At 46.8% G+C, this 14,127-nt stretch overlaps 1 protein-coding gene across 3 annotated transcripts in view; it reads right to left on the bottom strand.

The window, feature by feature from the left end:
* The window catches only part of DIS3L2 (DIS3 like 3'-5' exoribonuclease 2), a 193,938-nt gene extending 181,464 nt beyond the window's left edge, over window positions 1-12,474 (bottom strand). For 2 of the 3 annotated variants that reach the window (XR_012634103.1, XM_074912793.1), the window contains exons 1-2: window positions 12,400-12,474; window positions 9,088-9,807 (exon numbers count right to left, since the gene is read on the bottom strand). Coding sequence is in view for 1 of the 3 variants with exons in the window: in XM_074912793.1 (XP_074768894.1) it covers window positions 9,088-9,787 (700 nt within the window). In the remaining 2 variants the exon portion in view is untranslated. The remainder of the gene's footprint in view (window positions 1-9,087; window positions 9,808-12,399) is intronic. The other variant, XM_074912794.1, reaches the window with a different exon arrangement.
* Between the last annotated feature and the right edge of the window lie 1,653 nt (window positions 12,475-14,127).

Below are 14,127 nucleotides of genomic sequence, written 5' to 3'. Positions count from 1 at the left end.
AGATTAAAGACAAAGCAATAGAGAGAAATGAGGATGTCATGGGAAAGAATTCATTAGAGATGTAGGAGTGGAAAGACAAGACATTGAGATACGTTATCAATTCAGTTCAGTTTCATTGCAGCAAAGAGACTTTCAGGAGATAAACCTGGTAGGCAGCATTTCAGATGCTCAATCTGAGGTCTAAAGAGAAAGTCTGAAAGCACATTCTCCTTATCACAAGCAAATAAAAAAAGATCCTCCTTCTCTGATGAAACATAAACTCAAAGAATCCTAAACTGGAGGTTCTGCAGCACACGCCTGTGCTCAGTCCAAGCTGGACCACAGAGCTAAAGGGAGTTCCTACAATGTCGCTGTGAGTCCTCCTCAAAAATAACCAAGGATGTGAATGATTTGAAATTATCTTAATGACTGAAAAATAGGGCAAACTTCCGGGAAAGGGTGTATCTTTGCGGAAGTGGAAAAGGACAGTGATATGACAGCACTGTAGGGATTTAGGCAGATGGCAGATTGCATAATTAAGTTTAAAGTTAATTAAACAGTCATTCAAAGAAGAGAAACAATGCAGACCTACATTTACATGCACAGGCTCAGCCAAAATGTAAATTCAATGCAAATGTCCTGAACTGAGTGGATGATGTATTGAAATCCAGCTGCCAGAACTAGCTCCCATGCCCACCAGTCTCCATTAATTGACCCATTACGATGGGCCACCAGGGCCCAGCCACGGCGTAAATCTGAGCTATAACTTTCCACCATCAAGACAAATCAAAATAATACAAGAAGATAGCACTTAAAGTGAAGGCCTGTCCACACAGCTCTTAAATGTAATTTCAGGAGTGATTCAAAGCAACTGGTCCCTCTAGCAACAGCCCAACTGGTTATCAGCAACCCTGTACAATGTAACACAGCTCCGCCTGTGCCAGCCAGCAGCTTGTCTACCGGTGCAATTGTGTTCGTGCACCAGGATGCAGTCTGACTGTGAGCCATCTGTGTACCCGGGAACAACTATGGAGAGCTCTCTTGCCCTGTCTCTTTGAAGAAGGTGATTCTCTAAACATTTTTGGCAGAAAGCCTGCCAAAATCTGCAGAGAAGAGTTGAGCATCCAAGAAAAAAAAGCACAAAGGGAATCCTTGCACATGGGGGACAGCTGGCTGCATAAAGGCAGGCTGTCCCCAGCCAGTGACTCCTGAATGAGGAAATACAGGCTGTCATGGTTTGTGAGTGAGTTTATAGGGCTATGAGCTGCTTTCGGAGGTGACCATACCAATGTAGCTGGTTGTAAAAGATTCAGACATTGAGCATTCTTACAGCGAGTCACTGAGGAAGAAACATTCTTATTTAGGGATGGAGGTAGCAAAAATGTGAGGTGGCATGTTCATGGATACTCAGGAAAGTCAGGAGCAAAGACAGATGATCACTTCCAGACCCATAAAGATGAGGTGGGAAGCACATACATGGTGGAAGCACATGTTGCCACTGCTCTTTTGCTTTATGTTGCACATACGTATTTAAAACTTTTGTGCTGCACTCCCCAAGATTTCAGTATGGAACTAGGGAAAATGAAAATATTCTTGCTGACTTTGGCTTTCTGAAAGGCCCTGTGCTTTGAAAAATCTGAAATGAGGGAAAATGCACAATGGATTCTTTCTGCTGCAGAAAACAATGCTGTGGAAACTGCTCCTGACCGCCAAGATCATGTGCCCACGACACCATGCTTCATCTTCAAAAACACTTCCAAGCATCCTAACACTTGCAGGATTTTGACTTCAGTAACTCAGACAGTAATTGCAGTTTTATTTAATTCCTCAGCAGGGTTTGTGTTGTAGGAATACTACATGAGTGCAAGAGCCAAAGATACCATTCCAGGCTCTGAACTAAGGGTTGGTGACGAAACTCATTTAGTAGCAATAGACTAAAAGTTTATCAAAATAGTTACTGTGCTCCAGCTGCGTGCAGCAGCTCAGTGGTGTTGTCAGGGAGGGGATACAGCTCTTCTGGTTTTCAGGACTCTCTGTGAACCTGCTCCACCCTGCTCGTGACCTCCTAAGTACCTACTCCGCCTGATGACTGCACTCTTCCAGGCTTCCACTCCTGCCTCGGAATGTGGGTCAGGGCTGCTTCCACTGCCCCCTTGTCCTTCCATCCTCCCAAAGCATCTTCCACAACACCTTTTGCTCTTTGTTTCATCCAGCAACTATGCTGTAAGAAGGCTTCTTCAGCACTTCAGGAAAAACAATTTAAAAACATAATATTGTGGAAGTTTTCTCTTTAATTTCTCTGGGCTTCAGTAGTTTGAAGGAAGCAAGTTGCTGGAAGATCAGAGGAAGTCAAGAGGCTTTGAAAGGCAAAACACCTGACGAGAGGTGCTAAATGTACTAGAAGACATTAACAGCTGAAGAAGTGAAAGAACCGCTTTCAGATTCATACGTATCCCAAGGTTACCCAATCCACTGCAGAATAAGACAATTTGCTGATGAAGCCCATAGTGCTCATTCAGTGTAGCAGGTACATAATTCACAACCCTTACTACTGCGGAGGAAAAATGCCTAAAAACATACAAACTGAACAAAAATGCATTATCACTGTAGGCTTGTATCTGTAGAGAGCCTGAAATATCCTCCAAGGCGTGACCTGCCCCATACATCTGTGGGCTGCAGCTGCTAGTGTTGACATTTTCCTTCAGCACCCTGGAAATTTTTATTTTTGTCACAGAAGGCATTATTTTATGCAATAGATCCCAACATTTTGTTTTCCATCCTACCCCAGCCAAGTTTCAGCTCTCCGTAGCTCATATTTCCCCACAAGAGGGAGTTAGGGACATGCAGCCCACAGCATTGCATGGAGCTAGTTAGCAGGGGTCTTGAGGTGGGAGGGCAAGCGATGGACACCAGCACACAGGACAGGAGAGGCAGAAGCAGAGCCTGGAGAGCAAGGCACCAGCGAAAGCCCTGCAGCAGCCATGGCCTGGAGAGGAATCCCAATTAGGCACTGAAGCCAGCTGCAAAGCACCTGTCCTACCTACCTGGGTACCCACGGTGAAGGAGACACTTCAGAGATGATCTGAACAACGGGCCAGACCTGACTGGGGTGTGTGGGCTGGCTGACCTCATGGATAGCAGAGGACAGAGATGTTTTTTCAAATTAATTCCTGTTTGAACTACAGCCTATTTCGGGAGTAGAATTTGTTATCAGGACTTTTAAACATGCCAGTGACAGCCCACATGCCACAAACTTTGGTAAAACTGTTCCAGTGGTCATTCACCCTCACACCGCTAAATTGTGCTGTATTCCAAGCCTGGATTTGTTTAGCCTCAAATGCGTTATATCATAATCTGCTCAACTGAGTAGCCTATTATTGAACATCTGTTCCCCATGTAGGCAATTTACTGAAAGCTCCCTTCCCCCAAGCATCTCTTTGATAAGTAAAGCAGGGTTCCTCAAATCATTCACTCATGATCCCAGCGTTTTAATCTTCCTTGTGGCCGTCCTCTGAGTATTCATAAATTCATCACCATCCACCCCAAACAGAGGGCATCACCGCAGGATACAATACTCCAGAAGCTGCTGCTGCTGCTGTGCCAAAGACACACGCAGCCCATACTCCATCTTCCAATTCCCATGCTCATACATTACCCTTTTGGCCACATTTCACAGGAGGGGGATGTTCAGCTGATTAATCCATCAAAAGCTCAAAACTTTTTTCCAAGCTATTGCTTCCCACACTGGGTTCCTCACACTGCTAGCATGGTTCTGTGCTGGCCTGACAAACGGATTTTGTTTTGCTTGCTCCCAGTCCACCAAGTGATCCAGACGGCTGCCAGTAACTTCCCCCATTATTCAATACTCCCTGCGGTCTCCAAGTCATGCAAAAAAACTTTCAATTCTACTTGTATGCTTTCTTCCTGATGATTGACAGAAGTATTATACAGCACAGGGTCAGAACATGACACTGCATGAACCAGACACACCTGTTGGTAACAATTCTCAATTTACTGCTGAATTTAATTAGTTCAGCTTTTAAACCATTACACATGTGCGTAATTTTATTATGCTAAGATGCTAGCATCCATACTCACACCTTTATCATCAGACTCCTAAATTCGTAAAAAAATGACACCAAGGGACTTCAACAGGACCTCTGTTGCATAAATTGACGAAAAGTCACATTAAAAAAAATATGTAATACTAATTAAAGACGATTTCAGTTCTTGTATTAGCCTATTGTTTTCCTAGGACGAACACCACACTGACAGGCATAGTTACCTGAGCTACATAATGGGGGCTAAAGAGAAGAAAAAACATAGATTTAAAAAAAATAGCAGGTTAACGGCAACAAGCATTTCCACTGATACATTTTCACATGAGCACTAGTAGGTAAAGGAGATGAAAGCTTTGCCACCAAATGCAAGGGCTCCTGCTGCAGAACTCAGTCCTGCTGCAGCACAGTGTGCTCAGGACTCTGGTAAAGGGCATGGAATACGGTTATTAGATCACATACAAAACCCACAGTCCCTGCAAGGGCAGGATCTCATCTTCCCAAGAGAGGATACATCAGATATTAACTCACATACTATAGCTGGTGTTAGCCAAAAACATTAGTTGCACAAGATTTTGGAATGCAACATTTTTTTTCTATCAAAAGCAAGAGAGAAATTTATGTTTGTGATGACGTTGCTAAACTATTAGAGAAAGAAGCATTCTATTTTTCATGTGTTTCTCGGATGGGGCCATACAGTAAATCCAGTTTTCCCTCCTCTCCCATATCTTATTACTATGATTAACGTCAACTAAGGAAAATTACATTGGACCTGGCAAGATTAGCTACATTTTAAAGATTTCCACAGCAAGTAACATTCTCCATTTATTGAGCTGATTCTGTGGCCTTTACTAGATTGCTGGCTCATATTTACTGGTGCCAGATAGGGAGATAACAGCATTCTTAAGTACTGAATTTCACCACACAAGAACTGGAAGACTCACCACTGAAAAGTGGCATTATCTTAAGTTTGCATTACAAGAAGGGAAAAGCAGAAGCTGTGGTCCTTACTCCAAAGTTCCCCCAGAGAATCAAAGGCAAATATAGAATTTACTGCAGTGTACCACAGAAAGATAAAACCCCTAAGATTTGCTATGTTGTTAAGGCTAGTATTTCTTGACCAGCTGTGCCCATCAAACATGCAGGAAAGCCATTCCAGGATATTTCCTTTACCTATCCTGAACCTTTTAAATGTCAGAGTTGCAGCCACCAACACAACACCACCATCCAACAGCAACAATTGTTTTTAAAGCTACAATGCTAAACACCAGCCTGCTTGCCAGCAACATTCTTCCATGGAAGCTGCCCAAGCTGGTTAAGTACCACAGGCTGGGCAAATAAATGCCAAGTGTCAGACAGATGATAAATCAGAAAGGGCCACAGAAATCTTATGCCATTTCAGATGAGGCATGTTGTTACCCAGGAATTGTCTGTTTCTACTCAGGGGGCATGCTGACCCTGACAGATACCTCCATCACATCATAAACCCGTGAAGCTTTTAGTGAGAAGAGCCTCAGGAGGCTACCCAGTGAAGCTGAGGTGGTGTTCTCTTCCAAGGAGGATGTTTGCAGATACAGACTGACACTGCATGTCCAGCCCTGCAAAATCTGAACCTATTTCACAGCAATCAGCCTTGAAGAGCATCCTGCTCCATCCAGGCTCTCAGCATCAGTAAAGCCACCTCACTCCATGGTACTCTAGCTCCCAAGATCCTCTGAAATCAAGTGGGACCAGGAGATGGTGTTCCCAAAGACGGTGCTGCACTCCACATTTGGAGGATGGTTTGCTTCTGCAGATGTCTGTTTTTCAGGCTTTCCAGAAGACTCAGGAATGTGCTATCAAACAGCAACGTTCCCTCAAAAACAGGCTGAGAAGTGCACGTACCCAAAAAGCAACCGAAACCTTGCTGTCCTGAATAAAACATGCAGGTTGGTTTAAACTACTTAGTGATAAAACAATGCATCAGATATTTAAGATTAATTTTCACTTAGAGGCCATGTGAATCTCAACTACTAGTAGTATGTGACAGACAGATGCCACGGAAAGAATCAGTACTTCTCTCCTCAAGGAAAAGGGGGGTTTAAGCCCTTTTATGACAGAAACATCAGTCAGTCTGAAAAGAGATTTTGATGACTAACTCTAGATTGAAGTGGGAAAGCCCTTAAAGCCTTTGATCAAAACCAGAAAACAACCCAAGGGACTTCATAAAAGACTTTCTGCGATGGAAATTTAGCCAAATTTTAGCACCCAAAGAACCCAGAGGATTGGAGATTTAGGGAAAAATACCAGCAGGAAAATTGTATTAGATGAAAAACTATAAGCATCACAATTTAAAATGGCATTTTAGGATTATTTTCTGTCTTACTGGGGTTTGTTTGAGAATAAATTTCAGGACAGGAGGCTTTATGGCATTTCTCTTCACAGAGGTTATAGCTACACAGAAAGGAGCAACAATCTGTGGGATGTGTCTATATCCGTCTTCCCAAATCTAAGAGTGCTGATACCGTAGAGTGAATCCAACCTGCAGTTTCATGACTATGTCACATTTCAGACAAGGAACAATAGAGTTTTGTTCACACTCAGTTCTCACAGCGGCAGTTTCCGATACTTAGGAAAAGCAGTTACTATATGGAACACCAGAAGAGACTGACACGGTCAGTCTCTTAATTATCTGCTATGAAATTATTTCTCTCCCCCAAGCCTTGTCTTGGGGCCTTACAGTGCTGAATGACAAAGGTAATCCCCAGTGCTTCTCGGACAGCCACACAACAGCAGCAGTGAGCTCCAGGGCTCAGTGACGCTTGCTTGGGGCTCCACAAACCACTCTGCTTCCCCCAAGGCCACAGGAACTGCCACGCCACTGGAAGGACATTAACAAGGACCAGTCCCACAGCCTACCCCAGGGCACTCAAAGGGTCTTCTCAGTCCTCTATGTTGGCCTGCCATTTTAGTACCGTCAGTTTTAGGGTCATTGCAAACCTGACCATGGCTAAGCCTGAGCTGGAGAGCTGTTAAGAAGAGGACAATGAAACAAAGTGATATAAAGAGAGATGCTTGGCTTTGAGATTAGCTCAAAGAGCCTTTTGGAAAGCCTACAACAGCCTGAACAGAGTTAATTTGTGAGGAAATGTCACTACTGAAAAGATTATACGCCTCACCGTTAAGACAGAAGCAATTCTTGCCATCACAGTTTCACAAGCCTTGATTTAAACTGATCAAACCAGACACCTGCCTATGCAAAGTAATATGATTTATATCAGCTTCAAGACAGAAAGACAAGCTTTGAAGTGAGAAAATATTAATCTGGTACTGTGATGTGTGAGTTCTTATACCTAAGTGCTTGCATACTGTAAAATCTTCATTTCACTTAAACAAGAGTGCTAAAATATACTCAAACTGAACAGCAGAAAAGACGTTTCTCTCAATCAAATGACATAATTTTTTTCTTCCTATTTCTTTCCTCCCTAAGAAACTGTTTTCATGTCCCTGCAAGTGTTCTGGAGTGTAACACTCTCATCTACATAGGAGGGTGGCTGGGCAGGCATGCAGGGGGAAGAAGAGGAAGGATGTCACTGTTAAGCAAATAATTTTCCAATAATCTTCCCCACGGTGTGAGTTTTCCACCTGGGAGGTCAAACATGAGGGTCAATGTTTTCTGCTCTAGGTCTTTACATTAAACAAACAACTAGTTTTCAAAGGGTTTGTGCAACCCCACTCCCAACTACAGCAGGAGGGAACTGCAGGTGCTTGCTTCTGAAAGCCAGAGTATTTTTATTTTAGCCTAAATTCCAGTAGGCACCTATTGCTTTCATGGCTACAAACTGTAAGCCTTCTAAACTCTCCATCTCCATTAGCTGATCTTCCCTACTCTCCCAAAGCTGAAGGGTAAAAGGCTGTAAGGTCTATTATAACAGGCTAGCATAATAAATAATGTTACAATGAAGCATGAAAAAAAAAAAAAAAACCTTCCCAAAAATCAAGCTCATCAACAAACTTTAGCATAATCTGCATGTGTTAAATCTCTATGATCTGTCTTGCAAGAACTCATGGAAGTTTACCAACTTTAGCACATGATCTACTGTCACAGCCCCCAAAATACCATAAAACCTGAAAAAAGCATATTACTTGCCACTCTTGAGTGATAGGGCATAGTTTTGTGAGATTGATTTAGTTAAACACTTACTTGATTTCCAACTCAAGAATTGTGATAGGCCTCAGGCCCATCTTACCCAGCTGAGAAATCGATCTCTTTTCTACTTGTTACAGTGAATTTAATACAGTGACATTTATGAGCTCCTCCAGTAGTAGCTCGTAAGATCAGGCTATCCAAGTATTTCACCATAAATAACATTCAGAGGAAGTTTTAACCCATTACATTGAAGAAGATCAAATTTAAACTGCCTGGCTTTGGTTGCTTGTTGATGCTGTGTTTTGGGGGTTTCTTTAATAAAAAATTTGATTTCTCTATGTAAGCAGGCTTTTTGCCTTGAATATTGCATTTAAGAGACATGTTCACTTTATTACGGCAGGATATGATCTCTTTGTTACTAACAGCAAAATTTACTGGAGTCAACACTCCGTATCAGGAATTAGATATCATACAGACATCTTAGCCCCTGGGTACTAGATGGACTTGGACCCTCTGCAAAGGCAAACCAACACTCCAGACAGAAAGAGGCAATGCAGAGAAAAGCATGACTCTGCCCTCAGCCAGCTCAGATCCAGCAGTCTTATTAATTTGGACACTACACCACAGAAATTGGGCTCTCCTAGTCTTGAGCTGATCCTGAAAGCAGCACAGCCACATTCACAGAGTTCAGGCCAGAGGATTAGGTCCTGCCAGCACCAAACTGGCTCCACAGGAAGCCATCTGCACATGCCAGATGGCTTACTCGTAAACCAGGACAAAGCCACCCACAGGTAACTAAGGACTGACTAACTTGGACAGAGTAGAACAGGCTCATGTTAACTCACTTGTGACTAAAACATCACATTCAATTCCACAGTAATTGCAGCAAGTGGACCAAACAGTTCATTAGTGTGAACTCACCTTGGACTTGACCTGGAGAAAAGTGACTGTTTTTCCTGGCATTTACTGCCAGCACATCCTCACTAAACTGCTCAGTCAACAAGTGTCCAGCTGCTGTATCTGTGTTGACAGGACACCTGCCTCGTTTCTTATGTTTCTTCCTCCACATGTCCTCCTCATCCTTTTCATCAGAACCAGAAGACTTCTGCAGAGCTGCACGGTGTCTCAGGCCATTCGACACTCTCCCACCCAGGGCATCACTCATATTTAACAAGTCAGCTACAGCTCCACGCTGATGTACATAATAGTCTTCCTCCACCTCCAAGTCTCCTTCTGGACTAACAATGGCATTTTTTTTATGAGGACATCTGTTCAGAGTGGTTTGGGGTTTATTGGTCTCAAATCCTCCAGGCATGGGCTGTTCCAGGTGAGATGTTCTGACCGGTGAATAGCTGTGCATATCCAACCCATCCCTGGCTGGACTATCCTTCACGAGGCCTCTCCTCAGGGACAGGTCCAGATCTGAGCTGGAGCCATTGGAGCTGCTGTCTTCCAGCTGCATCTTCTGTGCAATGTGATTCAAATAGGACCGGAATCGGCCGCTGTGGTGCTTTTGCACAAGCCTCGCATAAGCATTCTTCTGGGGAGCAGAGGGCTTGCTCAATCCCTCTTTGGCACCTTGGGTTGAAGCAGCACTTCTCACATACCCCAGCTGATCCATAGTGCAGTAAAAGGCCCAGACTTCAAAGAGTTATAAATAGACACAGGGGAAAATAGGGTTATTTTCTTGAAAAAAAGTGTCAAATAAAATTGATTACACTAAAAGACACAAAAATGTACCAAGTGAGAATGCACTGACCTTTACAGAAATTCTGGGTTGGTGAGCCACTCACTGGGGGAAGGGGCTTCACGATGTGTTCAACATCTGCCCTGCACCAAATCCCTGTCAGTGACCTAGGAGTGACCACGGTCTGTAAGCCATACCTGCTCACATGCCAGACAAAATGCAGATCTTTATCCAAAGGCTAAATATAAGGGATTCCTTTAATCCACTCTTCCTTGCCTTTGAAAAAGCCAGGTAAATTAAAGCACTGACTGACAGACTGTACCAGATGCAGCAGTTTAGCTAGTATTGAAGTAAAATCTTGTCCTGTCCAACCTGGAGTCTTCAAAAGTAACTGCAGCCTTAGTGAAGTGCTTCAGTGTTGCAGTAAAAGGTATACATTGCCTGCTACCTCCCTCTCACAGTGACTGACACTTCTGGATCATATAGGACATTTGTTTCAAATACCAAGACTGTTTCAGCTTGTCTTTGTAGCCATAAACTCACTCCCATTAAGACAGAAATAAAATAAAATTCTCTAGCACAACTATCTTGCAAGAGCTTGTAATTCTTGGTGATTGAGACACACTGGCCACCACTCCATCCAGTGCCAGTTTCTGTAGATGGAATTATGCCTCCACCTTTGCTGCAAAAGTGTGGAACTTAAGTAGATCAAGCATCTTTCAATCCTTTTTCAGCTGCTCTAGCTTTTAATTTCTTGGAGCAAAACAATCTAGTAAATTATCCTCAGCTACTATTAAGGTAAATTATAGGTATAGACAGGACATAGCAATGACTTTTGCTGTATGTAACATCAAAGAGGAATATAGAAATATATAGATAATGGAGCCCAGTGCAACTGCTGTCTTCTGCAGGTTTTCATAAAAATGCCTTTTTTCCTTCAAGACATGTTTGAAGCTGAACAGCTGAACTTCACCCCAGCTGATACATTGAGAACTTCAAAGCTCACTCTCATCTCTTCTGTGCCAGAAGTGAGATGCACTGGACTCTAAGCTAAAATAAAGAATACTGTCCATTAACATTTTCTCTCTTCACTTATCTAAGCACAGGGGTGTTGGCAGGACAGAACGCAGAGCTCAGCAGAAGAGAAATTTGTATTCTCTTCCCTAGTCCCACCATGCTTGGAATTTTTCTTTACCCTTACCCAGCCCTCTTCTCCCTTTTTCTGCAGTTGCACAGAGGATAAGCACCCAGGCAGTCTCCTCTGCCCTGGAAAGAGGGCATCACCTGACAGAGACCAGGGACCACAGAGCTGACCCCTCCTCAGAGAGCCTTCTCTGGCCCTTTCAGAGAAACAACGCATGTTGCAGTGAGATTTACTTAAGTAATTGAGCACGGATGTGAATAGGCTTCACAATACAAAGAAAAAATTAAAAATCCCTGAATAAATAGGAAAAATTGTGCGGTTTGTGATTTTTGTTCCTAAGATTTTCCATTGGTGCTGGCCAATAGCTAAACTTTTCTAATAGACTGACCTGCTACAGCGCTATTACAAAACCCTCACACGGGTAGGTCTACAGCAAGCTTTCTTTTAACGTCACCATCTCTCGTTGCCAATTCCATAGAAGTAGATAACATTTATAAAAGCCAGCGAGACTACTCTCCAAACACTGGTTCCAGGATACAAGAGTTTGTCATCTTTATTTACAGGTAAAGAGTAAACATTTGCACCTCACCTTCACTGTAATTTCTGCAACTTTAATAGTGTTACCAGTTAGCAGTTGGAACACAGACAAAAAAAACCTGGGACTTACAAGCCCCCACCACATTACAATTTCATTATTAGTTTTCCATGAGCAACCAGGAACTGGCAGCTTCCTAACACTGGGGAGCAGAGGGAAGGCAGAGGTGGGTACGAGCTACGCCCACCCTGCCTCCCCCCGAGATGGGCCAGCGATGTGGATGAGTGAAACACCGGCAAGGAAGAACCGAGGGAAGATGCTCGCTTAGCCGGGCCCAAGATGAAAACTGCCCCTGTTATCTTCACCCGGCTGTTCCTGAAGAGCAACACTGGCCTTCATCACCAGCCTGCCGTCCCGCTGGACTTGGCGCTCTGGGGGTGTCTGAGGGCCCCAGGCAGCGCACTGCAGCGAGGGTGGGCGCACCCCCTCCAGCACCAGGAGCACGCCCAGGAACGGGGCTGCAGGGCCGCCGCCACCGGCACCCTTGGGACCAGGGGCAGCCCCAGGGCGGGCAGCCCCCTGTCTGCCGCCTCCCCTGCCAGGCGCCAGCGCCAGCGCTCCGGCCCGGAGAGACCCCGACCCCCTCGAGAACGCAGCCCGGGCTCTTCCGCGGACGAGCCCTCGCCCCAGGACGAGCCAGCAAACCGCCGGCCCCGGCCCCCCGGCGGCGCTGCCACGGGGCTGACAGGGCCTGAGCGCCACCGGGACCGGCCGGGAAGCGGCTCGCTCCGCTCCCTCCCCCCGCCCAGGACCCCGGTTACGGGCCCGCGGAGGGGGCTCTGGGCCAAGCCCGGCCCCGCCACTCACCGGCCGCGCCGCTCCCCCCGCCGCGCCGCTCCGCGCCGTTTAAATGTCCCAGCGCCCCCACCGTCCACTTCCGGGTCAGGGGCGGCCTACGGGCTGCGGCAGGGCCCAGAAGGCCTCACGCGCGAAGCGCTCGCTCCCCTTCCTGACCGGGCTGCCGCGGCCCCCCGCACCCCCGGGGCAGGACACCCCCCACCCCCCCGTTCTAGTGACACGGGGCGGGCCGCCAGCCCGTGGGTCCCTTTGTGCCGCGCCGGGAGCAGCCCGGACCTGGGGACAGACCTCGGGAAGAGCCCCGTGAGAGAGGCACCGTGGGGAGGGCGGGCACAGGGTGTCCCGGGAGGGGACAGGGCGCCCCAGCCCTGCGCGCTGGAGGGGAGGGTGCCCCCCCGCAGGCAGGGCCCCGCGGTCTCCACAGCCTGCCAGGAGAAGGGGAGCCTCCAGACAGGGCTGAGGCTGGGCCTGGGCCCCGCCTTGGTCAGTCGCAGCGGGTGAGGGTGGGAGGCCACCCAGGCTGGGGCTTCTCCTGCGGGCGGCTGAGCCGGGACATCTAAGGGGGCCCCCGCAGGGCCAGGGTGGGAGGTGGGAGACAGGAGGTGCCGTCACCACAGCAGGGACCCAACCCAGGCTGTCCCCAGCCCACAAGGTTTGCAGATACCTTGGTCCCTGGGGTTTGCAGACCCCCACTTTCCAGTCAGGGCCAGCTGGAGCCTCTGTGATGGTTTGGTCCAGTTCACTGCCAGCGCTCCCACTTCAGCCAAAGTTTCTGGCCAGATAGCATAGTGTAGCTGATTTAATACTGCAAAGAGCTAAGACTGGTATTGTCCCAGTGGAAACTCAGAGTGTTGCAGACACCTGTACCTCCAGAAGCAGCACAGGGAAGCCTCCTTCAAGACCGACATGGCCTCACCTTCACTGCAGAGGAGAGCAGGCTCCCGGGCTCCTGTTCCCTGAGCTCTTCACGCTCCCCTAGCACTGGAGGTTGGACACCAGGCAACCTGCTGATCCTCCAGCCCACACACCACAGTGCCCAAGTAGTGACCAACCCAGGGTGCTGAGCAGCAGCAGCCTGATCTCTGCCAGGATAAGTCAGAGCCTTTGCATCAGAGGGTGACATTAAAGCATGAGATCAGAGTCAGGAGCTGGGACTTTTAATTCCCTGCTCTTTCTGTGGCTGCACGCCTCCCATGGAGCTTTATAGCAGAGTCAGACCCAGGGTCTGGCTGGCTGGGAGTAGGTGGTTTGGTCACCCCGGTATTACCTGGAAACAGAGGTTGGATTTGCCAAAGAACTTCGTTCAGAAGTAAAACTGGAAGAGAGCATTAAACTGGTCTGATGACACTCCCAATCATGCCCATTTTAGCTTTCTACCTGGAGCAACACCATGCGGTGTGGAGGACAGTTCCAAAGGGACCTGAGCTGGTGTGTCTGGGAAGAGATCTGGTGGGGAAAGGCTCTGTTGAGTCTTCAGTTCAGCAGGAACATGGCTCTGAGCAGGCCATCCGTGCTGCTCCTTTACTTAGGATGGGGAAGACACCTGTCCCATGGTGCTTGTTCCTCATCCTGTAGGTCAGTGTCCACAGTGCCTGGCATCAGTCACCTCTAAAGACTACAAGGCTGCGTCTGCTCAGTGTGTAGCACAACCTGTGGCTGCCAGCCCCTCCTTGACACAAACCAGTCCTGAGGCTGTGCTCCCAGCCAGCACTGCTGAGCCTCCAGGAAGCTGTGGCG

Source organism: Athene noctua, chromosome 8 (genome assembly GCF_965140245.1).
Source record: "Athene noctua chromosome 8, bAthNoc1.hap1.1, whole genome shotgun sequence".
Lineage (NCBI taxonomy): Eukaryota > Metazoa > Chordata > Aves > Strigiformes > Strigidae > Athene > Athene noctua.
The sequence above is the reverse complement of the archived record's forward strand: the minus strand, read 5'-3'. Positions and strand labels throughout refer to the sequence as shown.